Source organism: Mauremys reevesii, linkage group 4 (assembly GCF_016161935.1).
Source record: "Mauremys reevesii isolate NIE-2019 linkage group 4, ASM1616193v1, whole genome shotgun sequence".
In the NCBI taxonomy this organism is placed as follows: Eukaryota; Metazoa; Chordata; order Testudines; family Geoemydidae; genus Mauremys; species Mauremys reevesii.
Window position 1 is genome coordinate 13,770,335 of NC_052626.1, and position 27,374 is coordinate 13,797,708.

Consider the following 27,374-nt stretch of genomic DNA (forward strand, 5'->3'; position numbering starts at 1 on the left):
TCCCCCTAAAAGAGGGTATGGGCAGAAGAGGTTGGGACATTTTGTCATCTTCAGTTGATGCTGAAAGCAGTGTTTTAGGGGGAGGTGGTAGAGCATGGACAATCGGCTTCGTTCTGAAGCTCTGTGCCTTCAGCATTCATCTCTCTGCCACTCCCAGTCTCTAAGTGGCAATGAGCATTATGATAACTGCTCAGAAGCAGAGGTTGGAAATGATGGGGGAGGAAAAGTGGTGTTTGTGCTATACCAATACTTAGCTGTCTTACACCAGTAATATCTACATTAAGCACTAAGGCTATGTGTGTAATATATCGCAGGATAATGATTTACAATTTTATTTTATTTTTTTAAGATCTATTGGCTAATTAATGGACCTGAGAATTAGGAAAGTGCTAACCTGTAGGAGAAATATTCATTGACCTCTTTTATTTTATTGGTAAGGCAGTACAATAAATCAATTTTTACCTTATTAGGAAGTAGGAAAGAAAATCTTGACTACATCCCAGCTGATAACATAAACTTCATTATAAAGTACATTGACCGTCTGTTGTCAGATTCTTTTGTGACACTTTGGTTGTTTTTATAAAGTCATGTGATTCTAGTTCTGTAGTTTTTATTTTAATCCATTCAGGTTAAATCTTGTTCCTGATTCTACAGTCATGGGTGGCCCAGGTGCAGGAGAATCCATGCATTTCCCTCGTGGATAAGAGCTGGGCACATGGACTGGGGTTCTTGCAGGTAGTCCATGTATCTAGTTGCCTGTTTTGATCTGCTTCAGCAAGAACTCCTTATGCCCCAGAATGGAAGGGGTTGGGGTTGGGCTGGTGAATCATGGCTGCATATGTCCTCCAGCCATTCTCCCTCACAGGAGAATCGTGCTTGAATGTTTCTCAATGGGAAGAATTTTTTCTAGCAACCATAGCTATCTGCGTTAAAAGAAACACTAATTAGCAAGAAAAGGCTCAAAGTTGGTAATGTCTTCAATAGAAGATGTGAGAGATTTTGATGATGCTGATTTAAAAACCAGTGATGGATTTATTTATCATAAACAATGCTGCTTTCCCAGACCTGTGATTGTTCCAGATGGCTCTAGGGTTTGTCTCAAAGGTTAATTTTAAATTCCATAATAAACTAGCAGATTGTTATTCCTTTTGTTATGAGATTATTTTTAAAAATGCTACTAATTAGAGATTATCTCACTCTGTCAAGGCTGGATTTCAGGAAATCTGTGGAGTTTTGCCTAAATAGACTTAAACGTTTCAGAAAACACAATAGGCTTCTTGTTGTGTTTCAACAGCTGTCTAAAGGCAGGTCAACTTCTAAACCAGCCAATGTGAGATGAATAAGGAAGTAAATAATTCTCGTATACAAATCGGCTTCTGTGTCTTTACGTTTTTCAGGCCCATTATGTGAGCTTATATTATGCTTCAGAATAGAAAGTAATAAGACTGGCTTCCCTTTGAAATCTTTGCAGAATAGCCATCTGCCTTGCTAGTCATGTTCATATTTTTTTGTTACTGATTTTTAGCTAGGACTAATGTAGGATTCCTGGTCTTAACTCTTTGCTTGTTGGTTTGAAACTTTTTTTTAAATGTTGCTATTAAAATTTAAAAAATTTGCCCCTGTCTCTCAAAACCCAAAACAGGCCAAATTCTACAGACCATATTTGAGTAACACTCCTTACTGAGGTCAATTTAAATTCTATGGAATTTGGCTCAACCATCAATATGGTGACACCATATTTTAAATGCTCGTGGTTGAAGTATTGTTTATTCTATGGCTTATGTTCACCAGTCCTCAAATATCAGCTGTTATTCACAGACCAAGAATAATTCTATTAAATGCCCTTAACAAAAAGGAGCATGCCAGCCTGCTAAGCTAGGTTGTTGTAATTGAATAGCGAATATATATATATATATATTTTAACTTTGGTTACGAAGTAGTTAAATCTTCTAAAACCACTACCAGACTATGTATGCTATTAAGCCTAGTTTTGGCTAGGTAATGACCAGCAAGAAGGCTCTACATCCAAGAGTTTAGCTTGCATACTTGCCAGTGTAGGTTTTATAATATAGGTTAGACCAAATCTAACTCTTCTTAATGTTTTAAACTTTGATGTCTAGACATTTTGGGGGAGTTGAGGGAAGGTGCTGGGAGGTGCTGTGATGAGGCAAGGAAGTGAATCTGTTTGCTGCCTGTGGCCTGCTTACCTGCCTACTGAGAATTGTGATTTGGTCCTCAGTTGAAACCTGATTTCCCTCCCCCCCCCCGCCCCAAACTTCCTTCCCCATTGCCAGTTCCTGACTGCTTCCTCAGGCTAGGCACTGGAAAAAGGGTAGTGATTCAACAGTGAGGTGGCAAAATTACTCAAGGTAGTTAAGTCCAAAGCAGACTTCAAAGAGTTACAGAGGGATCTCACAAAACTGGGTGACTGGTGTGAGCGGTGGGTATCAGGCTGGGGGGGGCTGTGCCTCCCCAAACAGCCAGGATTGGCCCCGCCCACGCTCCGCCCTCAGTTCCCTTCCTGCTTCTTGTGCTGTAAATTGGGTCTTCCCATGTGCTGTGGCCCCAACTCGGGCTGGCACTGTGGCCACGCCACCCTCCCTCCCGGCGCTTCGGGACTGGGACTGTGCTGTCTGCCTGCCCACCCTCCTTCCCTCCCGGCACTAGCCTGGGACAGGGGCCGGCGGCCGCAGTTGGGGGTGGATGTGCTGAAGGAGCAGAAAGTCAGGGCTGGGGGATAGCCTTCCCAAGCCAGTGGTTCACATGCTGCTGATGGTGACTCGGCAACAAAATGGCTGATGAAATTCAGTGTTGATAAATGCAAAGTAAGGCACATGGAAAACATAACCCCAATTGTACATACAAAATGATGGGGTCTAAATTAGCTGTTACCACTCAAGAAAGAGATCTTGGAGTCATTGTGGATAGTGCTCTGAAAACATCTGCTTAACATGCAGCAGCAATGAAAAAAGCTAACAGAAGGTTAGGAACCGTTAGGAAAGGGATAGATAATCAGACAGAAAATATCATCATAATGCCACTATATAAATCCATGGTATGCCCACATCTTGGATACTGTTGCAGACCTGGTTGCCCCATATCAAAACAATCTATTAGAATTGGAAAAGGTACAGAGAGGACAAGAAAAATTATTAGGAATATGGAACAGCTTCCATATGGGGGAGATTAAAAAGACTGGGACTTTTCAGCTTGGAGAAGAGACGACTAAGTGGGGATATGATGGAGGTCTATAAAATCTTGACTGGTGTGGAGAAAGTAAATAAGGAAGTGTTATTTACTCCTTCTCATAACACAAGAATGAGGGGTCACCCAATGAAATTTAATAGGCAGCAGGTTTAAAAGAAACAAAAGAGGAAGTATTTCTTCACACAACGCACAGTCAACCTGTGGACCTCATTAGGTGGGAATGTTGTGAAGGTCAAAACTATAAGTGTGTTCAAAAAAGATAAGTTCATGGAGGATAGGTCCATCAATGGCTATTAGCCAGGATGGTCAGGGATGCAGCCTCATGTTCTGAGTGTCCCTAGTGTCTGTTTTCCAGAAGCTGGGGGTGGACGACAGGATGGATCATTCAATTGCTTGTTCTGTTAATTCCCTCTGAAGCACCTGGCATTGGCCACTGTTGGAAGACAGGATACTGGGCTAAATGGATCATTGGTCTGACCCAGTATGTTTTTTTTTATGCTCCTATGGTATGAGGAGGGTGCAGAGGAACTTGCTGGGAGCCTAGAGAGGTCCTATGCAGGGAGCTGCTGCTTACAGCTTGGGGGAAGATAGCTTGTGAGAGACCTATTCTGACACCTTGTTTTGGGTCTGGGTGAGGAAGTAGAAGAAAGAATCTGATGTTCTGTTCAGTGGGGGCAGAAGGAGAGAGGAGTGATTGATATCTAGTCTACTCAGTTACAGGGGCTCTAAGGGCCGATTGTGGATTTGGAATGGCTTCAGAAGATAAAGTAAGAGTGTGCGTGTGTGTGTGAGAGAGATTTATTCTGCCTTCCCCACCCTTGTGGTCCGACAGTGAATGTTTTTGAACCATGCAGATATGAAGTTTGTCAGCATGCTTGTCAGGACCTGTTCAGCCTATTATAGTTCAGTTTGAAAAAAACTCTCGAAACAGCCACGTTTTGTAAAACCCAGTTTAGAAAGTCATCCAGCAGTGAGGTTATAGAGGAATACCCCTGCTGCTCAGGTGACCAAAGGCATTTGGCTTCTCATCTTCTACCTCCGCATGCACCTGAGGTGCACCTGCGTATCCTGCTAGGGCACTGTACCTCTGTCATGTGCTTTTTTTTTTTCCCCTTGTGTCATCATAGGTTTAGAGAGCTGTTGTGTTGGATTTAAATTGTAGGAAGTTCTGATGCTCACATGCAGCTACTTCCATTGCAGGGCTCTGATCAGAAATGTGGTTTTACTCTAGCATTTTCACATGACGGTTCTTTTCAGCCACTGTCTAACAGCTTGTCAGTTGGAAGCTACAGGTTGGAAAGCTGGAGGTCAAAACAAGATTAAAATAACCAGTTTTCTTGAGGAAACGTTGCTACAATAAACATTGCGTAGCTAAAATAGTACACTTGCATCCGAAGAAGTGGGTATTCACCCACGAAAGCTCATGCTGCAAAACGTCTGTTAGTCTATAAGGTGCCACAGGATTCTTTGCTGCTTCTACAGATCCAGACTAACACGGCTACCCCTCTGATACTAAAATAGTACAGTTATTCCCTGCACTTTTTTTTTTTTAATTCTAAGATTTCAGAGCAATGTAATGTTGAAAAGTGCTGTCTCTTTTGGGAGAGAGCAGCGTAAAAAATGAAAATCCATGTTGAGCAACCTCCCTCAAAACACAAGGGCCTAGCTTTCAAAGGTAGAGAGCATTCACTATTTACTTGTATTAAAACAACATCTAGTGGCCCTAGCTGAGGTCAAGGGTCCATTGTGCTAGGTGCTGTAGGTGCTCAGAATAAGGGATAGTCCCTGCCCTAAAAAATTAATCTAAATAGAGCAAGTAGATGAGGTGTGGGAGAAAAGTATTATTTTTCCCATTTTTCCAGCTGAGGAAAGAGATGCATAGAGACGTTAAATGATTTACCCAATGTCACATAGGGAGTATGTGGCAGAGCTGGGAATTAAACCCAGATTTCTGAGTCCCAATTAAGGGCCTAAGCCACAAGACCATCCTGCCTCTGAAATAACTCTGAAGTCAGTCAGAATTGATGAATCCCACAACCCCAGAAAGTCAGGCTAAAATAAACTGAAAATCCTTTCGATCCTTACTTCCTTGTAAGAAAGGGATATAAAGCATTTGTTTTTTGGCTATAATCTACCACACCACTTCATATTCATCACATTCAGCCCAATTGCTCCAATCAAAGGGATTACAAATTTCCCTCACCCAGGGATAAATATTGAGCTCTCTGGGTGGGAAGCTAGGCCTGTGATTCCCGTTGATGTGTCAGGGTGAAAACTAGCTGTATTACATTAGCTATCCCTAAATGTTTTAGGCAGGTACAAAGTTTGTCATGGTTTATTGATGCTATACTAATGATTTTTTTTTTTTTAAACCCAGACCAATGGAATTAGCCATGCTCCCTGAAAACAAATGCTAACTCACTGGTTACAAGAGTGTGCAGTATTTTTCCAAAGTTACTTTTGTTTGAAATATGAGTAGCGTCATGCCCCTCACCACCATTCTTGTGCCACTATCATTGGTTCCAGCTCCTTGTCACTTCATTCCAGACTAAAAGCTATTCAGCAGCAACCTATATCTCTGTCATTATGTGTCTCCTTTTTTGTTCTGCCAATAATACCTGCTTTGTTCTTTTGTTCCTTTCTGCCGCTCCCACCACTCTGCCCACTTCTTTGCTGCCCTTTATGCATGGAATGCCCTCGCCCGATCTGTGGGTCTGAGACAGCTCCCTTGCCTACTTCAGAACTGTCCCAGAAGCTCACTTCTGCCATTGTACCCATGCAAAGTGTGAGTGAAGAAAGGATATAAATCAAATGGACAAACATAAGCTAATGGAACTAGCGAGATGTGTTCCTGCCTATTGTTATATTAAAAAATTAGAAATAGTATATCAGCTACACTTGTGTCCTGTTGAATTACTGAGCATTTCCATGCATAGAGGGCAGCAGTGACCATGAGATGGTCGAGCTCAGGAGGAGCTGCCAGAAGGAAGAAAGGAGAGCAGAAGAATACGGACCCTAGACTTCAGAAAAGCAGACTTTGACTCCTTCAGGGAACTGATGGGCAGGATCCCCTGGGAGGGCTAATATGAGGGAGAAAGGAGTCCAGGAGAGCTGGCTGTATTTTAAAAAAGCCAAATTGAGGGCGCAGGAACAAACCATCCTGAAGTGCAGAAAGAATAGCTAATATGGCAGGCGACCAGCTTGGCTTAACAGGGAAAACTTGGGTGAGCTTAAACACAAAAAGGAAGCTTACAAGAAGTGGAAACTTGGACAGATGACTAGGGAGGAGTATAAAAATATTGCTTGAGCATGCAGGGGTGTAATCAGGAAGGCCAAAGCACAATTGGAGTTGCAGCTAGCAAAGGATGTGAAGGGTAACAAGAAGGTGGTCAGGGAAAGTTTGGGACCCTTACTGAATGGGAGAGGCAACCTAGTGACAGATGATGTGAAAAAAGCTGAAGTACTCAATGCTTTTTTTTGCTTTGTCTTCACAGATAAGTATGGGGAGGAAATGAGCAGCCCTCAGTGGGGAAAGATCAGGTTAAGGACTATTTAGAAAAGCTGGAAATACACAAGTCCATGGGGCTGGATGCAGTGCCTCCGAGGGTGCTGAGGGAGTTGGCTGATGTGATTGCAGAGCCATTGGCCTTTATTTTCGAAAACTCATGGCGATCAGGGGAGGTCCCGGACGACTGGAAAAAGGCAAATATAGTGCCCATCTTTAAAAAAGGGAACAAGGTGAATCCGGAGAACTACAGATGGGTCAGCCTCACCTTAGTCCCTGGAAAAATCATGGAGCAGGTCCTCAAGGAATTTTGAAGCACTTGGAGTGGAAGGTGATCAGGAATAGTCAACATGGATTCACCAAGGGCAAGTCACAAAGCCCTGGCTGGGATGATTTAGTTGGGGATCGGTCCTGCTTTGAGCAGGGAGTTGGACTAGATGACCTTCTGTGGTCCCTTCCAACCCTAATCTTCTATGATTCTATGTGTATATAAGGCACTTATGTGGCACCACAACTGGGGTATCTGAGCATCTCACCATCCTGAATATATTTTTTCCTCCCGACAGCACCACAAGGTAGAACAGTGCTATTATCCCCATTTTACAGATGGGGGGGGGAAAACTGAGGCACAGAGACAATGACTAGTCCAAGGTCACACAAGAAGTTTGTGGCAGAGCAGGTATTGAACCCTGAACTCCTGACTCCCAGGCTAGCACTTTAACCACTGGAACATCCTTCCTCTCCTCACAATTCAGATTGTGTGTGCTCTTTGTGTCTGGGACTGTGTCTTTACTAGTTTGTGAGGGGTTTATCAGTGATGGTGTGAGCTTCCCTGCTCTTTCATGTCAATGTACCTCAGCTGTGTTCTGGAGGGGCCACATAAAGAGTGTGACTTGACTGTACAGTCTCCAGGTTGATTTGCGCTGAGTGGATTGCCATCTATGCTAGTTTTAGGGGTATGGTGATCTCTCTGGTGTCCACTCTGAACTGGACTGAGGCCACCAAGTGATCTTCGTGTGATAATGACTTTGAGTCAGAATTGACTTGACCCCAATTTGAACCAGTGACCTAGTGGTGAAAGGCTCTGTATCTAATTACTAATCCCCTGCACACCTAGTTCTTTCAATCCGCCTGCTACAGAAGCTGCGCTATTCCTGGAGGCATCTTTAGTTCAGATATACATGATTGGGAATGTTCAGCGAAGCAGAGGGGGCTGGCTGCATATCTTTCATCTTCTTGCATAACTTAAACGAGGAAAATCCTCCTAATATTTGTTGTGTTCAAAGATGATTTAGCACAACACATAGCATTGAGTAACAGGTTGACTTGTTTTCTTTTTATGGATCTCTGCATAAATGTGGAGATTTTCAGCTAGGGCAAATGAAACTGCGTTCTTGCGCTTTGGAACTTTTAAGGAATATAGAAATCTAGATTTCCACCGTATAGTAAAGCAGTAAAGTCCTATCAAAGTCCTTGTGCCAAGATGACACGTAGGAAATGGAAGGGCCTCGTTTGTAATGAGGGGTGTGTGTGTGTATTCTACTTAGTCTAGTTCAGTGGTCCCCAAACTTGCTCCCCATTCCTCCTGTCCGCAATCCCCTGCCCCCCCGGAGCCAGGGCCAGGAATGGGGCTGTGGCTGGGGAAGGGGGGGGCGGGATGTGGACAAAGGTAAGGGGGCTGAGGCTGGGGGTGGGTTGGGGGGCAGGGATGGGGCTGATGGCGGAGAGCAGGAGCAGAGCCACAGTTAGTCTGCGGTGGGGGCTGGCAGCTAGGCCCCTGGCCAGGTCCAGAGCCGTGCCAAGGCTGGGGATGGGGTTATGCACAGGTCTGGGAGCCAGGGTTGTGGCTGGGGGTGGGCCGGGGCTGGGTGGCACTCCCTCCCAGCCCCCAGTTGGGGCTGACCCAGCCTGCCATCACCACCTTGAACGCTCCTCCGTGTTCCTGGGGTGGGGGTGCCCCACAATTTGGGGACCTCTGGTCTAGGTTCTTCTTAGCCATAAACTACTTGTTATAAAGGCAAGTTTTTGTGTATCTTGGGTATTGATGCTGTTCAAGGGATTATGCTACCAGTATCCCATGAAGGAAGCAAAAGATCAGGTTCTAATTTCAGTTATGCAGGTATAAATTTGCAAGAACTCCAAGTAAACCAGTGATGTAACAAAGATCAGGATCTGGCCTTTGTGTGTCCAAGTGACTTTTTGACATATTCAGTTAGGTATATGGGGCTAATGTGGTAGGGACAAGGAGCATTAAATAAAGATAAGTGTGTGTGTGTGTGTACCAGGTTAATACTATGATTTCATGCATCTCTTTTTTTTAAAATATCAATACAGTGTTTAACTTGACAAACAATGTGGATTTGGAAAACACCAAAAAGAAAATGGATATGTACCAGAAGGATAACAAAGAAGTCATTCAGAAAAACAAGATAAAACTGGTTAGTTTGCTGTTTGGTTTTTTTTAAATGTCTTATTCAATAGTTGAGGAATTAAGTATTAAAGAGGAATAGTTGTAAAATGCTGTTTTAAAGGAGAAAAGAAAAAACTCCGACACGCACACTGACACACTCCATAGTAAGAAAAATGTGATATGCAAGAATTCTCCTCTATCAAAGATTTGCTTGCTTCAGGAGATCATGTTGACAGCTGAATTTTGTGTGCTCGTTGTTTTGACGAGGGTTTAGAGAGAGGGACTGACATAGCTAGGTAGTAAATGCAGGCTCTTCCAAACATATGTATGCTGGCAGTGTATTTGGACAATATCCAGAAGAGACTGGGTTCATTCCTACTTCAGGACAATAATTTCTTTCTCATCCAAAGGAATAAAAAAAAATCCAGACACAGACATTATGAAGCTCCCAAGAGAGAGTTGGAGAATGGGAAAACAAAGGCCTGGCTTATGCAAAATTTAAAACGAGTGATAGTGAAACAAACTTTTATAGTTTAACAAGACAAAAGCCTTTTTAAGTGCTAATGATGATACTGCTTCTTAGAGGGTTATAAAATACGTGTTCTATATGCGGGCTATGCATACTTTCCTGTAGGTTTTTTTATTAAAATATTATTCAGACGAAGTTCTGCTCTCCTTTAAAAGTAGCCTGGCAAGGATTTTTTTAATTAAAAACAAAAAAAGTTTGCCTATAATGTTTTAAGTGTTTCTTCCAGCATTAAAAATATACATCATTTCGAGAAGAAAATGTTTCAATTCAGGTAACTATAGTAACAGAAATGACACAATAAGGCCTGATTCTGCATTCCTTTTGCACTCAACACTCACATTAGGAGTTTGGAGTCTGAAAATAATAAATTTGAACCATTCCTTCTGAGAACCAAAGAGTTTCCCTTGTTTGTGTAGGAAGGTGTTGGACTGGAGTAGTACCAATAAATAGAGATTTGAAGTGGGTTTTAGTCCATGAAAGCTTATGCCCAAATAAATTTGTTAGTCTCTAAAGTGCCACAAGGACTCCTCGTTGTTTTAACAAATAGAGAGCTCCTCCATATATCCATGTATGTGTATAAAGCAGTGAGGGCAAAGGTGATGGATTGGATTTCCTTTTCTAAAATCAAAGATCATTCAGGTCATGTATAACTTGTAGGAACATAGCAGTTGCCATATCAGATCAGACAAGAGGTCCATGTAGTCTGATATCCTGTCTGACTGTCCAATATCAGATGCATCAGAGGAGACAGGTAAATAGCGGGGTCCCCTGAGGATCTGTACTGGGACCAGTGCTGTTCAACGTATTCATAAATGATTTGGAAAAAAGGATAAACACTGAGGTGGCAAAGTTTGCAAATTATACAAAATTACTCAAGATAGTTAAGTCCAAAGCTGACTGAAAAGACTTGAAAGGGAATTCATAAAACTGAGTGACTGGGCAAAAAAATGGCAGATGAAATTCAATGTAAATAAATGCAAAGTAGTGCACATTGGAAAACATAACCCCAACTATCCATACAAAGCAAAGGGGTTTAAATTAGCTATTACAACTCAAGCAAGAGAGCTTGGAGTCATTGTGGATAGTTGTCTGACAACAGCTGCTCAATGTGCAGCGGCAGGCAAACATCTAACAACGTTAGGGAACATTAGGAAAGGGATAGCTAAGAAGACAGAAGGCGTAAGTGCTAGGGGTGCTACCACATCTCCTAGCTTCAAGTGGATTCCATTATATACAGGGTTTACAGTTTGGTTCAATGGCTCTCAGCACCCGCCACTATAAAAATTGTTTCAGCACCTGTCAGAACCCCTGGCATTCTAATGCCACTGTATAAATCCATGTATGCCCACATGTTGGATACCGCATGCAGTTCTGGTCATCCCATCTCAAAAAAGATGTATTCGAATTTAAAAAAAAGTACAGAGAAGGGCAGCAAAAATGATTAGAGGTATGGAAAAGCTTCCATATGGGGAGAGATTAAAAAGACTGGGACAGTTCATCTTAGAAAAGAGACAAATGAGAGGACATATGATAGAGACCTATAAAATCATGAATGGTGTGGAGAACGTGAATAAGGAAGTTTTATTTGCCCCTTCACATAACACATGAACCAGGGGTCACCCAATGAAATTAACAGGCAGCAGTTTTAAAACAAACAAAAGAAAGAACTTCACACAATGCACAGTCAACCTGTGGAACTCATTGCCAGGGGATGTTGTGAAGCTCAAAAACATAGCTGGGTTCAGAAAAGAATTAGATAAGTTCTAAGATAAGATAAGAATAAGATAAAGATAGGTTCATGAATGGCTATTAGCCAAGATGGTCAGAGATGTAACCCCATGATCTAGGTGTCCCCAAACCTCTCACTGCTAGAAGCTGGGACTGGACGACGAGATGAATCATTTGATAAATTGCCCTGTTCTGTTCACTCTCTCTGAATCATCTGGCACCGGCCGCTGTTGGAAGACGGGATAGTGGGTTAGATGGACCATTGGTCTGACTCAGTATGGCCATTCTTATGTTCTAGGAAGATGCGTGAAACAATATAGGGGATTACTATAGCATAACCTGCCCATGGGGGGGTCATTATTCCTAAGCCCCATCAGTTTGTGATTGGCTGATTTCCTGAAGCATACGTGTTTATATCCCTGTTTGATGTAACTGTGGTTATTCTGATTATGGATATGACTCCTAATAAAGTCTTGGCCTCAATGATCTCTTGTGGCAATACATTCTACAGGTTAATTATCCACTGTATCTTTTTTTTTTAAATAAGTGGTCAGTTTAAATTTGTTGCCTTTCAGTTTAGTTGAATCTCCCCTTGCTCTTGTATTGTCAGAGAGGGTGAATAGCAGCACCAAATTCACTTTCCCTATCCTGTACTCTCTTATTTTGTTTCCTTTGTGAACTAGAGAGTCGCAGGCTTATCATAGGAAGTCTTTGCCTTTACCTATGTCTCTAATCATTTTCATTGCCTGTCTCTAGATCCCTGCCAAAGACATTAGGATAACACCCTTTACTTGGGGGAAGGGTGCCGTGGCAGCACTCTATCTGCCAAATGTAGGATCTTTTCCAATAATACATTTCTAATATTCCTGTTTTAGACTCGGGAGCAAGAGGAGCTGGAGGAAGCTTTAGAGGTGGAACGACAGGAAAATGAGCAAAGGCGACTGTTCATACAGAAAGAGGAACAAATGCAACAGATTATAAAAAGGAAGAATAAACAGGCACTTTTGGATGAACTGGTGGGTATCAAAACAGAACTACAGATTTTGAGCTTTAAATTCAGTTCTTGTGGCTTCCGACGTGGACTTGTACTAATTATGCTGTTGATATAAAATATCAGTTTTGTACATTTCATATTTATTCTTTAATTTCTTTCATCCTACAAACATTTGAGAACAGATCTGGTAAGACACCAGCAGGAATGATGCAGGGAGTAATCATGCAAAATGCAGGAGATTGGACTGAGTAAGAAGGTGTTTTTGTTATGTTTTTGGCTGCGTCTATCTGTAATTCATCTCATTTTTTCCCCTCCAAGCCTGTTTTAAAGAGTCCGTGTTCTGTATTGTACTTCATTGTGACTATTAGAGGTGCTGGGATTTCAGAAAGGCTATCCCAGTGAGTCTACCCAGCCCATCCGTTAAATTAGCAACTAACTGCTCCCCATCTGTACTTCTGTAAGAAATTACTGTAAAGGATCCGAATATCTGCTTTGTGCACTGAAAATATTAGCAAACAATAGGAGGCATATTGACAACTGTTAGTGAGAAAAGAGGTCTTATTTTATCATTAAGTTAGGTATAGTATGTTCTTGGAAATCTATAGTGGTCAGCTATTTTTAAAAACTTTTGGAAAGTGACCTACTTTCTGGGATTGCTTCTAGATTTCCTCTAATCCACCATTCTTTGTGCACCCAAAAATTCAATGGTAATTTAGGGGCACAGGACAATTTATGCACTGCATGTGTGGTCTAATCTGGATTTAAAGATCAACATACTGTTACACTCATGCACTGTATGAGAGAGTCTTAAAACTGTGTGTGTGTGTGTGTGTGCACATGCACATTTATAAATAAAAATATGGGCAGAGAAAAACCAGAAAAGCATGGAAATCTATATTAAAAATATTGTTATGCCAGTAGGGTGTTTTAAAGATGCTGTGTCAACCTTGATTCTGAATTTCTTCACTTTGCTTTGGTTCTTACGTTAAAGTTACATTTAATCCAGTTCTCTTGCATTTTATTTCTGGTTGTTTTTGAAGATGTAACTTACTTTCTTCCCTTCCTGAGAACGTAGAATTCTTCTTTGACCCAATGGGAGATCCACTAAAATGCAGAGATGTTAGTGTTATGTGATTTAGGAGTTTGTTTTACGGTTTTAGGGACTGTGCTGAGGAACTGCCTTGCCCCGGGGCCAAGGTTCGTGGCAGCCTTTTATTGGATTCTTTGAAAGGAGCTGGTGTTTCATTTTCCTTAGACATCAGCATAGATGTGCAGAAAGGCCCCTTGTTTTACTCCAGTGGATGTATCCCGACAGAAAGGGAAATCCCCCAACAATCTGAGACTTTATATCCAGCAGAGTCTTATAACTTTTAAGGTAATAATGCTCATGATCTGCTTAGTTAGGCATAGTCTGACTAGCAGGCCAATTAATAACTCCACTGTACACTCAGTATATTTCCTTAATGGCTTGGAAAAAGGTTTTGAACTAGTTTCTGACTTTAAAAAGTGTGTTCAATCCTGCTTTAAAATACACTTTTAATTTAGTAGGGGCCAACATTGTTTTCTTACACAGCAGTTGGTTTTACTGGAAATACAGTTCGCCAGATGGCTTGCGAAAAGAGCAGTTATAAATAATCTTTATAACATGACCAAAATAGGTAATTTAACTCTGATTGCACATGCGTTGCTATTAAAACATACCTAAATATTTTTAAAACAACAGAAAGGTAATGTTAAAGGCGGAGAAGGAAAGTTAGAAAATTTTAAAGTGGACTGTGAAATTTGGCTCAAAACTTTAGTTTTGTAAAATCATGCTTTTATAAAACCAGCAGAAATAAGTTTCTTTAACTCCTAAAATTTCTGAGAACAGTTTTTTAAACATCCCCCTGAAGTTCCTGAAGTCTAAACATTGCTGTGTTGCAAATCTGAAAGTGAAGCTTAACTATAAACTGAAGCGAAACAAATGTCATTTTTTTTCATTGAGAGAAATGAAAAAGATAAACAACAAAAACAAAAAAGTGAAAATTGTCAAAATGGATTTAAAAATTGAGTATTAGAACTATAGGTAATGATATGCATTTTAGCAACATATGGAGTGAAATCCTGGCTCCACTGATCAAACGCAAAACTCCCATTAACTCCAAAGAGGCCAGGATTTCACCCATGAATTTTAAAATTGTCTCTCCTTAATGCACCTTCTGTTTAGGAATTGTTACACAGACAATAGTTGAGTGTATACTTCTTTCACTGCTTTCTCAAAACTGCTTTAACATTGATTTAACAAATAAGAAAAAACGTAGGGCAGATATTTATATCAGATGCATACATGCAATCTCAGCTCCAATATTCTGCTCTCCTGTCATGTACTGAATTCATAGTCACAGAGAGAGCTGTGCACACAGATAGCAGAATTAAGAGGTCTCATGCAGCAACAAGAGAAAATTTTGCCCTTTAATGTTCAAGCTTTAAAGCAAGTTTGAAGACTAGTTCACAACTTCTTACACTTATTATTTGGATTAAAGTAGCAGAGGCTTCAATCATTGTGCTAGATGCTATATTAATATAATAAGAGACTGTTTGTTTTTTTTTCCAAAGAGCTTACAATTTAAGTAGACCAGCCAGGCACAAGGGGAAACAGACACAGACAGGCAATGTGACTTGTCCAAGGTCACACAGCAGGGCCATCGCCAAGTCAGGAATAAAACCCAGGTCTCCTGAATCACAGTCCGTTGTCCTATCCGCAACACCGTGCTACCTCCCAATATAGGATTAGACAGATTTCATGCTGGCAGTGTTTCAAATGACGTCTCCATGGCTGCCACTTTTAAATTACAACTGGTATTTTAGTGAAATCTTTATTCTCTTCATGGGTCATGCTGAGCAATGCTTCTTCCTGTCCAAACTTTCAGATCCTGGGTCTGAGCAAAATGTGTAAACTTGTCTTTAAGCACAATATTAACATGTGGTGTGATTGTGCACTAATAGTGCTAGAGATGTTATTAATTCTCCTGTGCACGATGGTTGAAATTCTCAGCCCTGCTCCCAGCCCTTTTATGCAGGAGGTGTGCCAGAGGCTGAGTGGGACTGGGAGTGCGTGTCCAGGCAAGGACGAAGCACATTGTGCTGTGGGAATTCTGGGCAGCCATGCTGCCTGAAAGCAGGTAGGGACAGGTTTCTGTGACTTAGCCCCTCATGGCTGTCTTAATTATACTGTGGGGGATGTATCTCCTGCTCCCAGAATCAGGAAGATGCTAAGGTAACTTAAAGCCATCTTAGTCCCCCCCACATCCTTTCCCTCCGAGCTGTGAGCTCTGATCCTGCAGACACTTATGCACATGATTAACAATCCTGGTGCAAATGGTTGCATTGATTTCAATGCGTTTTTCACATACAGAAAGTTACCTGTATACATAAATGTTTACAGGATCTGGTCTATGATATCAATCTCTTTACTGCTCTGTAGTGATAGTTAACTAGAAAGACTGTGCACTTATTACATAGGACAAACAGTGAATCAAGAGCACTGTGGTTTGCTGGGGCAATGCTGATTTCCCAGAACTGTGTATCTCTATGCTAATGTAGAAACTGCTGAGAAGTTAGCATAGAAATTGGCAGCCTTTTGTGTCGCATGAGAAATACAACAAACGTGATAAGTGAGTGGAGGACAAAAAGCCCTAGGGAGACTTCCCTCCCCCCCAACTATATAGCACACATTAAATCTGAAATTAAAAAAATTATCGCATTCAATAGGGTCTTCTCAACTATTGCTGATAATAGCAGCACTTGTAGTGCACACTTGGACTGTGAGTGTGTTGGATGACGTGGTGGTGTTCAGAGATTCAGGTGCTAACATAGCGAATTTGGGTGGTCCGAATTCTCTCCTTCCAGTTTACATGCAACTGAAAAGAGAAATCCCTATGCTGAAAAGAGTAAGGGTACTGAACCTGTTCCCCGACATTTGCAGGACTGTGCTGTTCCTCACTGTCATTTGTATCATCCCTCACCCCAGATCAGGTCCCATTGTGAGATACAATCTCTGCCCTGAAACCCACAGTCTATTTTAAGACAAGTCAGTGAGTGAGAAATAGGAAGGATGAAGAGGGAGCATTAATCTTACAATAGTAAGTATGGGCACTGCTTGATGGTTCTGTGTCACTTCAGGAGATCTTTCAAAGGCACCTAACTCCCATTGAAAGTCATTTTTCTATCTTAAACTTTTAAAAATACTATATTTATAGTCACAATCTGGCTTTGAGGGTTCAGTTGCTTTATAAGTTAGTAGCAAATTTGGATCACAAAGTAGTATTTCCTTGGTTCCCCAGAACAGAAATGTATATGCTGTATTGAGTGCGTTGTGCATAAAGTGCTGCAGCAAGGGAGTCTGGGAATAAACAGCTCTGATCTCCCCCTCCCCCGCTTCCACAGTAAAGAGAAGTTAGAGGATTTCAGGGTTCACGGAGATAATCAGACTAATTTAATAGAGAATTATTTAGCCAATAATTTGTCTACCTCTCCTTGGAATGTAGTATATGTATACATGTTAATCTTTTTGTTGTAACCTAAATGTAAGATTTTAAGTAGTTGAGCAAGTTAACCATTTATTTTATATATATATAATTTTAAAATTGGCTGGCTTCCCTAAAAATAAGTTGGTAAAGGAGAAAATAAATATGCTGTTGGTTGCACTTACAATGGTGCCATTGTGCAAGGCATAGCAAGGATCATTTCCAAACGGCCTCAGGTGAAATCTAATGGGAAACAATTTCAAACTGGTCTGAATTCATTTGTAGAAAGAATGTGTCTTAGATAAACATCTGATTCAAGTTATACTACTTTGTACTACTCCTTCTGTGATTAAGTTCTAATTTTTTTATTTTAATAAATATGGTTGCATTGGCCAGTTGCAATAAGGACTCTGTTATATTGTCTTTAATGTGGATTCCATAAAAATGGTTGTTTGCAGATTACGCTGATTTATGAGGCTGCTGCAGCTTTTTCCTATTACTGAAAGTGATCGTTTGCTGTAAACTGTTTCTCATATAGAGAATATTTAGCGTAACCTTTTTTTGCTGGTGATGGCCTTTTCAGACACAATTTGTAGTCTTGAAGAATGAGCAGCATTAATTTTTTTTCTTCTTTTGAATATTTCAATCTGTGTTTTCAACATGTTTACAGGAAAGTTCCCATCTGCCGGCCTCCCTGCTCTTAGCTCAACATAAAGACAGATCTACGCAGCTAGAAATGCAGCTGGAAAAACCCAGACCAGTCAAACCAGTCACATTTTCCACTGGCATCAAAATGGTAAGCCTTCTTTGTTTCCTTTTTATTTCACTGTTCCAAAAGGCACAGCTTTTCCCAGATCTTTTAAATTTGGCTTGCATTACTGTAGCATGCAGACCAATGATAAGTATAGTTCCTAATTATTGGTGTAATTTAAAGAGAGCCGTTCAAGAACTTCAGCATTCTAGTAGTTGGAATGTAAGAGATTTTGTGCATTTTGCCCTTGCAATTTTTGTGCTGTAATTGATCCATTGAAAGTTCCTTTTTTTGTCCCATAGTTTGATGTAATTGTTCTGAAAGCTAAAATTCTAGAGCCTTCAGAAAAGAACTGGTGCTTATTTTGTGCACTAGAAGATTGTGTGTGTCAGAGGGAATCTGGAAATCCATGTCGCGTCAATAAGAACACGTTCTCAAACAATGAGAACAGCAGTGACAAGTATTTTTCTAACAGCAAATATGTTAGTAGTTCTGTGGTAATAAGGATCTGTCAGCTTTCCTGTTTTATAACGCCATTCTTTCTGTCACAACATAATATAAATGTTCTTTCCTTTTCTGAAATAAACATTTCTTCTGTTCTTTTTTTCCACCAAAATATATACCTGCAACCTGTATGTTAAGCATTTGAGAAAACCAAATCACAAGTTACTAATCTTTTTTTATCCTTTCTCCTCAATCCATCTATTTTCCAAGGTCTCCTGAAAAGACTGTAAAAATTCCTTCTAAAATCATCTTTTCATTAGACTTAATAATCCACAAAACCATAACCCAGAATTGATACTCAAAAAACCCCTAGAACAGACCAAATAAAAAAAACTCCCAGCACCCAACCCTGCATCTCGGTGACATCAGTCTGTTTTGTAATGGGTGTCTGCACTATTCTCTGTGTCTGAATTACAACACGAGCCCCTTGAGAACAGCATTTGCATCTTACTCTGTCTTTACAGCACCAAGCATGCAAGGGCTAGGAGTGGTTAGTATGGGCTATAAACTAGTGTATTTGTTTGTGTTGAGAGAATTAACAGAAAAAGACCATTATTTTGTTTACCAATGGTCCAACGGGATGGCTGCACTCATTATTCCTTTTTTCCTGCAAAATGTTCCTATGTATTTTTAATTCTTGGACTTGGGAGCCATTGGCTTGTGTCATGAGGACGTCTTTGTTAGTTTGTATTTGCAAAGAAGCACAATGATGTGCTTGTATCACATGAGGATGAAAAGTACTTTCCAGGCCATTTCTAATCAGAGAGGCTGTTAAACAGTATTTATTAGGGATACACATTTTTAAATAGGCAGGCCCATGTAACTTGTGCCTAAGGGTGCTAAAAGAGTTGGCTGAGGTGATCTCTGGTTGTCTGATAATTTTTATGAACTATTGGAATACCAGGGAAATTCCAAAATACCGGAAGAGTGTTAGTGTTGTGCTAATATTCAAAAAAGGTAAGAGGGATGACAGGTATGACTATAGGCTGGTTATCCTGACATCAGTCTTGGCCAAAAGCATGGAAAAGATGATTGATAAAGGAATCGGTTCGTAAAGAATTAAAGGAAACGAATATAATGTCAGTCAGTGTGGTTTTCTGGAAAATAGATCTTGTCAAACAAATATAATTCTCATTCTTTGAGGAGATTATGCACTTAGTTCATAAAGGCAGCTGCATAAATGTAATATATTTAGACTTTTGTAAGGCATTTGACTTAATACCGTAAGACATTCTGATTAAAAAAAATTAGCATTATACAAATATCAATAAATCGAAAGTTAAATAGGCTAAGAACTAGCTAACTGACCTCAAAAAGTCATCCGTAGGGAATCATCTTTGAATAGGGTGTTTCTATGGGATTCTGCAGGAATTGGTATTAGGCCTGATGTTCAACTTTTTTTTTTAATCAATGATCTGGAAGTAAATATCAAATCACTCTTGATAAAATTTGGATCACTGGTAAGTTGGGCTCATTCAAACAAAATGTGTTTTTACTACAGCCAAATGGAAAGTTTCACATTTGGGAATAAGGAATGCAAGTCATACCTACTGAATGGGGGACAGTATCCTGGAAAGCAGTGACTCTGAAAAGGATTTAGGGATCATAGCGGACAAGCAATTAACTCAAACTCCCAATGCGATGCTGAAGTCAAAAAGGCTAATGCAATGCTTGGGTGTATAAACAGAGCAGCAGAGCGTAAGAGGGATTGGGAGGTGCATGACTTCTGTATATGGCATTGGTGAGACATATGGTGGAATACTGTGTCCAGTTCTGGCATCCACATTTTTAAAAGAACATTGAAAGGTTAGAGAATATGCAGAGAAGAGCCGCAAAAATGATTTGAGGGCTGGAGAAAATGCCTTACAGAGAGAGGCTTAAAGAACTCAATCTGTTTAGCTTATCAAAAGGAAGATTTGAGAAGTGTCATGATTACGGTAAGTACTTCACGGGAAGAAAATGCAGAGAATAGCAGAACAAGAACCAACGGCAGGAAGCTGAAGTCGGACAAATTCAAATTAGAAATCAGGCACAAATTTTTACAGTGAGGGTTATTAACAATTGGAACTAACTTCCAAGGGAAGTGGTGGATTCTCCATGCCTTTGTGCCTACAGTTCAAGACTGGATGCTCTTCTGGAAGACATGCTTTAGTCAAACATAGGTTATTATGCCCAATACAGAAGTAAGTAGTTGAAATTTACAGGTCTGTGATATGAAGTCAGGCCAGATGATGTAATGGCTCCTTCTGACCTTCAACTCTATCAGTTATGTATGTACTGTGAATAGACCTTGAAAGTGGGTGGTATGTCTGGTGAAAAGTACAGTGAACTCTCACTTTTTCGGTCCAAGCCTATGATGCACTGAACTCCTCCTAGGACAGGGTTTCTCAACCTTTTTTCTTTCTGAGCCCACCGCTTCAGCTTTCTGCCCTGAGCCCCAGCGAGTCTAATGCTGGCCCTGCTCTCTGGTTTATTTTGGGAGACTCCTGAAACTTGCTTGCGGTCCCCCAGGGGCCCCGGACCCCTGGTTGAGAGCCGCTGTCTTAGGAGATGCAGGGCTCCCTCAAATCCTGTGGTGCTCAGCCCCTCACAAGTTTGTGGGATTGTGCTGTGTGGTAATTCTCATGGGGGATGTTCTATAGTCTTCAGAGGGGTAGCCATTTTAGTTTGTATCAGCAAAAACGGCGAGGAGTCCTTGTGACACCTTAGAGACTAACAAATTTATCTGGGCGTAAGCTTTCGTGGGCCAAAACCCACTTAATCAGATGCATGGAGTGAAAAATACAGTAGGCAGGTATATATTTATACAGCACATGAAAAGATGGGAGTTGCCTTACCAAGTGGGAGGCCAGTGCTAACGAGGCCAATTCAATCGGGGTGGATGTGGCTCATTCCCAACAGTTGACAAGAAGGTGTGAGTATCTACAGAGGGAAAATTACTTTTTTGTAGTGACCCAGCCACGCCCAGTCTTTAGTCAGGCCTAATTTGATGGTGTCAAGTTTGCAAATTAATTCCAACTCTGCAGTTTCTCATATGAAGTCTGTTTTTGAAGGTTTTTTTGTTGAAGAATGGCCACTTTTAGGTCTGTTATTGAGTGTCCAGGGAGATTAAAATGCCCTCATACTGGTTTTTGAATGTTATAATTCTTGATGTCTGATTTGTGTCCGTATATTCTTTTGTATAGAGACTGTCTGGTTTGGCCAATGTACATGGCAGAGGGGCATTGCTGGCACATGATGGCATATATCACATTGATACATGTGCAGGTGAATGAGCCCCTGATGGTGTGGCTGATGTGGTTAGGTCCTTTGATGGTGTCCCTTGAATAGATATGTGGACAGAGTTGGCAACAGGATTTGTTGCAGGGATTGGTTTCTGGGTTAGTGTTTCTGTTGTGTGGTGTGTAGCTGCTGGTGAATATTTGCTTCAGGCTGGGGGGCTCTCTGTAAGTGAGGACTGGCCTGTCTCCCAAGGTCTGAGAGAGAGAGGGATCGTCCTTCAGGATAGGTTGTAGATCCTGGATGTTGCACTGGAGAGGTTTTAGTTGGGGGCTGTAGGTGATGGCTGGTGGCGTTCTGTTACTTTCTTGGTTGGGCCTGTCCTGTAGTAGGTGACTTCTGGGTACCCTTCTGGCTCTGTCAGTCCGTTTCTTCACTTCCCCAGGTGGGTATTATAGTTTTAAGAACGCCTGACAGAGATCCCATACGCGTTTGTCTCTGTCTGAGGGATTGGCGCAAATATGGTTGTATCTTAGGGCTTGGCTGTAGACAATGGATCGTGGGTTGTGGTCTGGATGAAAGCTGGAGGCATGTAGTTAAGTATTGCGGTCAGTAGGTTTTCAGTGTAGGGTGGTGTTTATGTGACCATCGCTTATTTGCACTGTAGTGTCCAGGAAGTGGATCTCTTGTGTGGACTGGTCCAGGCTGAAGTTGATGGTGGGGTGGAAATTGTTGAAATCCTGGTGGAATTCCTCAAAGGCCTCCTTCCCATGGGTCCAGATGATGATGATTGATGATGTCATCAGTGTAGCACAAATAGAATAGGTGCGCTAGGGGACGGGAGCTGAGGAAGCTTTGTTCTAAGTCAGCTATAAAAATGTTGTTGGCATACTGTGGGGCCACGCGGATACCCATAGCAGTGCCACAAATCAGACATCAAGAATTGTACCATTCAGAAACCAGTAGGAGAGCACTTCCATCTCCCTGGACACTCAATAACAGATTTAAGAGGCCATTCTTCACCAAAAAAAACCCTTCAAAAACCGACTTAAAGGAGAAACTGCAGAGCTGGAATCAATTTGCAAACTTGACATCATCAAATTAGGTCTGAATAAAGACTGGGTGTGGCTGGGTCACTACAAAAAGTAATTTTCCCTCTGTTGATGTTCACCCCTTCTTGTCAGCTGTTGGGAATGGGCCACATCCACCCTGATTGAATTGTTAGCACGGATCCACCACTTGGTAAAGCAACTCCCATCTTTTCATGTGCTGTATATTTGTACCCGCCTAGTGTATTTTTCACTCCATGCATCTGATGAAGTGGGTTTTGGCCCACAAAGCTTATGCCCAGAATAATTTGTTAGTCTCTAAGGTGCCACAAAGACTCCTCGTTGTTTTTTCTATAGTCTCAGTCTTTAAGGGCAAGTGCTCAACACTGGCAAAGCACTGCTCCCATTGAAGTCAATGACTTCCATTGAATGCAATGGGCATTTCACCATGGGCTTCCATGGGAGCAGAGCTACACCAGTGCTGAGTGCTTTTGAAAATTCCACCTTAAGTACTGTTGCAATATGATGTGTAGACCTGGAACCAAAGCAGTATTGCTATTGTGCGTGTAGTGTTTCAAGTCCACCAGTGGAGAGTTCTAGCAGCATGCACGTAAGGAAACACTGTACACTCTTCCCATTTGGTTTCTTTTTTCCCCCCTTTCTTTTCCCCCCTCCTCACCTGCTGCTTGAACCTAGGACTGTTCTTCTCCGATGATGGCTTCTTTTATTTTACAGAGGCCAGATAGTGCGTATGGAATGCCTTGCCTGGCTGATTCTGAGATTGTGTCTATGCAGCTACATTCTTAACAATGTTGGCTGTGGTGCTCTACTTTTTTTTTTTTTTGGCTTGAAATATGAGAATTTTTCCTTGAATGGTCTAAATCCGAGGTGTTCTTGAGCCTGATTGATGACGTGGTTTTGCTCTTGAGTTCCCAGGAATATGCCCATTTTAGTCTCCTGAAAGACATTCAATTAGGCTGGTTGTTTTTAGGTGTCCTATGTGTATTCTTTATACTAGATGTTGAGTTTCCATTCCTTTTGTGGGGGCGGGGATTTTCTTCCTTTAATAAACTAAATGAGAACATCCCTCATTACTCAGAAAAGGTAGACTTCTTCCCCTTCAGTTGGTTCCTTTTGTTAATAGCATGCATGTTAGATAGGAATAGGACCCCTTTGCCTCTTCCCCCACCCTGAGAGAGAGCTATTTAAGTTTGATCTATGCTATTTCCTTACAGCTTTGTGTATCATTTTGCTTAACTTCTTTTTTTAAATTCATTTCTGCGGACAACAGGCTCTTCAAGCTGCCTGCTTACAAAAAGGCTACCCTTTGTGAGTTGATGTTTCATGTAAGTGAGTGGGATAGCGAGCTGCAGTCCCTTTTTATCCTGGTATTTCCCTTCTTATTTGTGACCTACAGCTTCCTGCATAATTTGAATATTTTAAACATTATTTTCCTTGGTGGAGTATATGTCTATTAAGCCCAGTCTGCAAACCAGCTTAATGCTGTTACAGAAAGTGTGGCAATCGTAATTGCACTTCCAGTAACAGTCTTGAAAATGGTGGTGCCAGGTCTGTGTGCTAGCAGGGAAATAGTTTTCAGTATTAGCGGAAGGGGGCAACGGCTGTCACTAATGCTAGGAATCTCTTCAGGATGATCTTGGAATGAATCAAGCCACTGTTTGGAGAATGCATCCTTTCTGGTTGGGAGATTGCTCTACACGGAAGTTGATGTCTGAACATATCCTTGTAAGGATACTTATTTGTATTCAGCGGTGTGCATGTTGCACTGGTGACAGCAATTCACAAATGCAGACAGGGCTCATTTCACCGCAATAATAGCTTCCTTTCAACGTTTCTGCCACTTACAGGGTGGTGGCCGGAGCCACTTGATCCTCATGTATTGCCTGTGGTTGACAATACCACTACTGCTTATAATACTTAGCAGTTCCCTAGCTAATCCACTAACTAATAGTGCTGGAGATCATATATGAAGTAGGGCAGTATTTCAGAGTGCTTGTCACTCTTTCCCTCCACTCCATTTTTGTGATTGCTCCCTGACCCATCTACTAGAGCAGGCGTGCACAGCTTGTAAAGCGGCGAGGGCCATATTACTCCAAAGAAAACAGCAGAGGGCTGAACCCTGCCGACCGCCCCCCCAGCACTGCCAAGCCCTCCCGAAACACAACACCGCCCCCAGCCACCGCCCGCCCCGTGGAAACAAACCCTCCTTCCCCAGTGCTGCCCCACTGAAACAGCGGTATTGATCCTTGGTAATATGTTATAGTGGGCCCCTAAGGTAGTATAATTAAGGTGAAAGAAAAATGTCTTTTTGCTAGAAGTAGAATAAGATCTTCCCCCCCACTTTGTAATCAGTTGCCCTGTTGAATGAATGAGGTGTGACTGAGGAAGGCGTGGAAGGCAGCACCTCCAGACAGCTGCAACCCTTGGAGAGGGGATGGGAGCCAGACCAGATCAGTAGAACAGGTCAGCCACTGACTCCTTGCTTGCCTCCTCAGTCCCCCACCCCCCCTGCTCGCCTCCCCAGCCCCCCTCCCTCGCGGCCGTCTACCCTGCCCCCCTGCTCGCCTCCTCACCCCCCGCCACTGCCCAGCCGCCTCTTCAGCCCCCCTCCCTCACCCTCCGCTTGCCTACTCACCCCCCACAGGCCTCACATTGAGCCCACCTACTCATCCCTCACGGGCCGCACAGTGAGCCCATGCTGGCCGCATGTGGCCCCCGGGCCGCATGTTGTGCAGGCCTGTACTAGAAGATTGCTGCTCTCTGGAGGCAATTCCATGCAGTTAAAAAATTAAGTACCTGAAACTAGATTGTCTAAATACCTTGTCATCTCCTATAGAACTGCTCACCTCTTCAGAGCACTTCCTGGGCAGGTAGCTGGGGAACTGAGGAGTTAGAGAATCTCTGTATGGAATGATATTGCATCTCTTGAATGGGTGGGAGAGTGTTCTTTTCCAACAGTGAAAGCACCCCTTCAGTATAGCTCTGCTGCATTGTCGCTGCATAATGAGTCCAATTCCTGGCACATCTGTGGTTTTTTTTTTATTTTTTTTATTTTTATAATACTAGTAGTATTTATTAATAGTAATATAGTAGAACACACAGAGACAGTTGCGATCTCAAAATGCTTACAGACTAATTATGCAAGATAAAGGGTGGGAAAGGAAACTGAGGCACAGAGAGTGAAATGACTTGCCCAAGGTCATACAGGAGGTCATAGAACCTGAGTCCCAGACTAGTGTCCTGTCCACTGGACCATGCCACATCTCCTACCATCAATCTTCTCTTTGTATGACAGCGTAAGGGTAGGAATTTCACCCTTTAACTTCTCAGTTTCCTGGCTTTTCTCTGTCTAAATCATGGCAACAATGTTATCTTAACTTGGTCTGAATATTACAAGCATTTAATTCTGGGTGCCATCATCTTGTACTGTAATTAGTTCAAAGTCAGTGTGAGTGACATGCTGTCCTGAAGCAGCAGAAGTCACAGGAAGGAGTAGTCAGATCAAAAATTCTCAAATTAATCCTCCTGCCTGGCGGCACAGGATGTTTAGGACACCATTGAAATGCATCACAGTAGTAAATTGAGCATAGCAAGTGCGAGGAAATACCTCTACCTCAATATAATGCGACCTGATATAACATGAATTCAGATATGACGTGGTAAAGCCGTGCTCCGGGGGGGGGGGAGGGAGCTGCACACTCCTGTGGATCAAAGCAAATTCGATGTAACGCGGTTTCACCTAAAGCGCAGTAAGATTTTTTTTTTTTGGCTCCCGAGGACAGCGCTGTATCGGGATAGAGGTGTAATATTCTTGTGGTGTTACCCTCACAACATTACTCTAATTAGAAATAACATTCTTATTTTATGTTTTGTTGGGCTGTGCTTTTAACTTTGACTTCAACTAAGGCCAAATTTTTAATCGTTTGTGTTCCATCAGAGTCTCCCAGATATATGATGACATGTGAATTGGGAGGATTAAACCTAATCCCACCACTTACAGTAGTTTGCCCGTCTACAGATACAGATAGTTGCATGTTGTGTTTCAAGTACTTGCATCCATTTGTGTGGGCATGTGATTATGTTCATAAATGGTCATTGTTACTAGTTGTCGTCTTTTTTTTTTTCCCAATGACGTGCTCTTAAAATCTGCCTAAACAGTAAAAGATTCTTTTTTTAGGGAATCAATCCAGTTTCCTTCCTTTGCTATTCCTTCCAGCTGGTCTATCTTCAGGCAGAAACAGTTCAGACGGATTTGATTTCTTCATGAGATGCATGCCAGGCAGAGTTTATCTGTGTTTTGTTTTTAATCACCATTCTGCTCATGGTGTGTGAATTTCTTGCATGGAGATAGGTAAGGAACACTCCTTTTTATAGTATTTGTTAGCCCCACTTAGCCCTCAGTCCTGGAAGGTGATGACCACTTTGGCCTCTATCCAGAAAAACACTTAAGTGCATGCTTAATTTTAAGCACCTGAGTAGTCCCGTTGATTCCATTGTTCAAAGTTTAAATACACGCTTAAATGCTTTACTGGATCAAGGCCAAATTGCTCAGCACTTTGCAGGATCAAGTCCTTAAGGAGTTACTATTGTGAAAGCCTCTGAGTGGGGCTTTTGCAAAGCTTTTAGATCACTTAATAAGGTTCCTTTTGTTAATAGTTCATACCTTTGCAGCCATAAAAGCTCTTTCTTCTCCTTCGCTTTGAATATACTCCTCCATTAATAATTACCCTCACTTTGGGGGGAGGGATAGCTCAGTGGTTTGAGCATTGGCCTGCTAAACCCAGGGTTGTGAGTTCAATCCTTGAGGAGGCCACTTAGAGAGCTGGGGCAAAAATTGGTCCTGCTAGTGAAGGCAGGGGGCTGGACTCCATGACCATTCAAGGTCCCTTCCAGTTCTAGGAGATTGGTATATCTCCAATTATTACCTTTTTTTTTATTACCTTTGTCTATTA

The 27,374-nt window shown here is 41.8% G+C and overlaps 1 protein-coding gene across 2 annotated transcripts in view; it reads left to right on the plus strand.

Annotated features, from left to right (window-relative positions):
* The window catches only part of MNAT1 (MNAT1 component of CDK activating kinase), a 184,194-nt gene that overhangs the window by 56,401 nt on the left and 100,419 nt on the right, over positions 1-27,374 (plus strand). For both annotated transcript variants that reach the window (XM_039537739.1, XM_039537741.1), the window contains 3 exons: positions 9,047-9,150; positions 12,255-12,395; positions 17,549-17,674. In XM_039537739.1, coding sequence (XP_039393673.1) covers positions 9,047-9,150; positions 12,255-12,395; positions 17,549-17,674 — 371 coding nt within the window. The remainder of the gene's footprint in view (positions 1-9,046; positions 9,151-12,254; positions 12,396-17,548; positions 17,675-27,374) is intronic.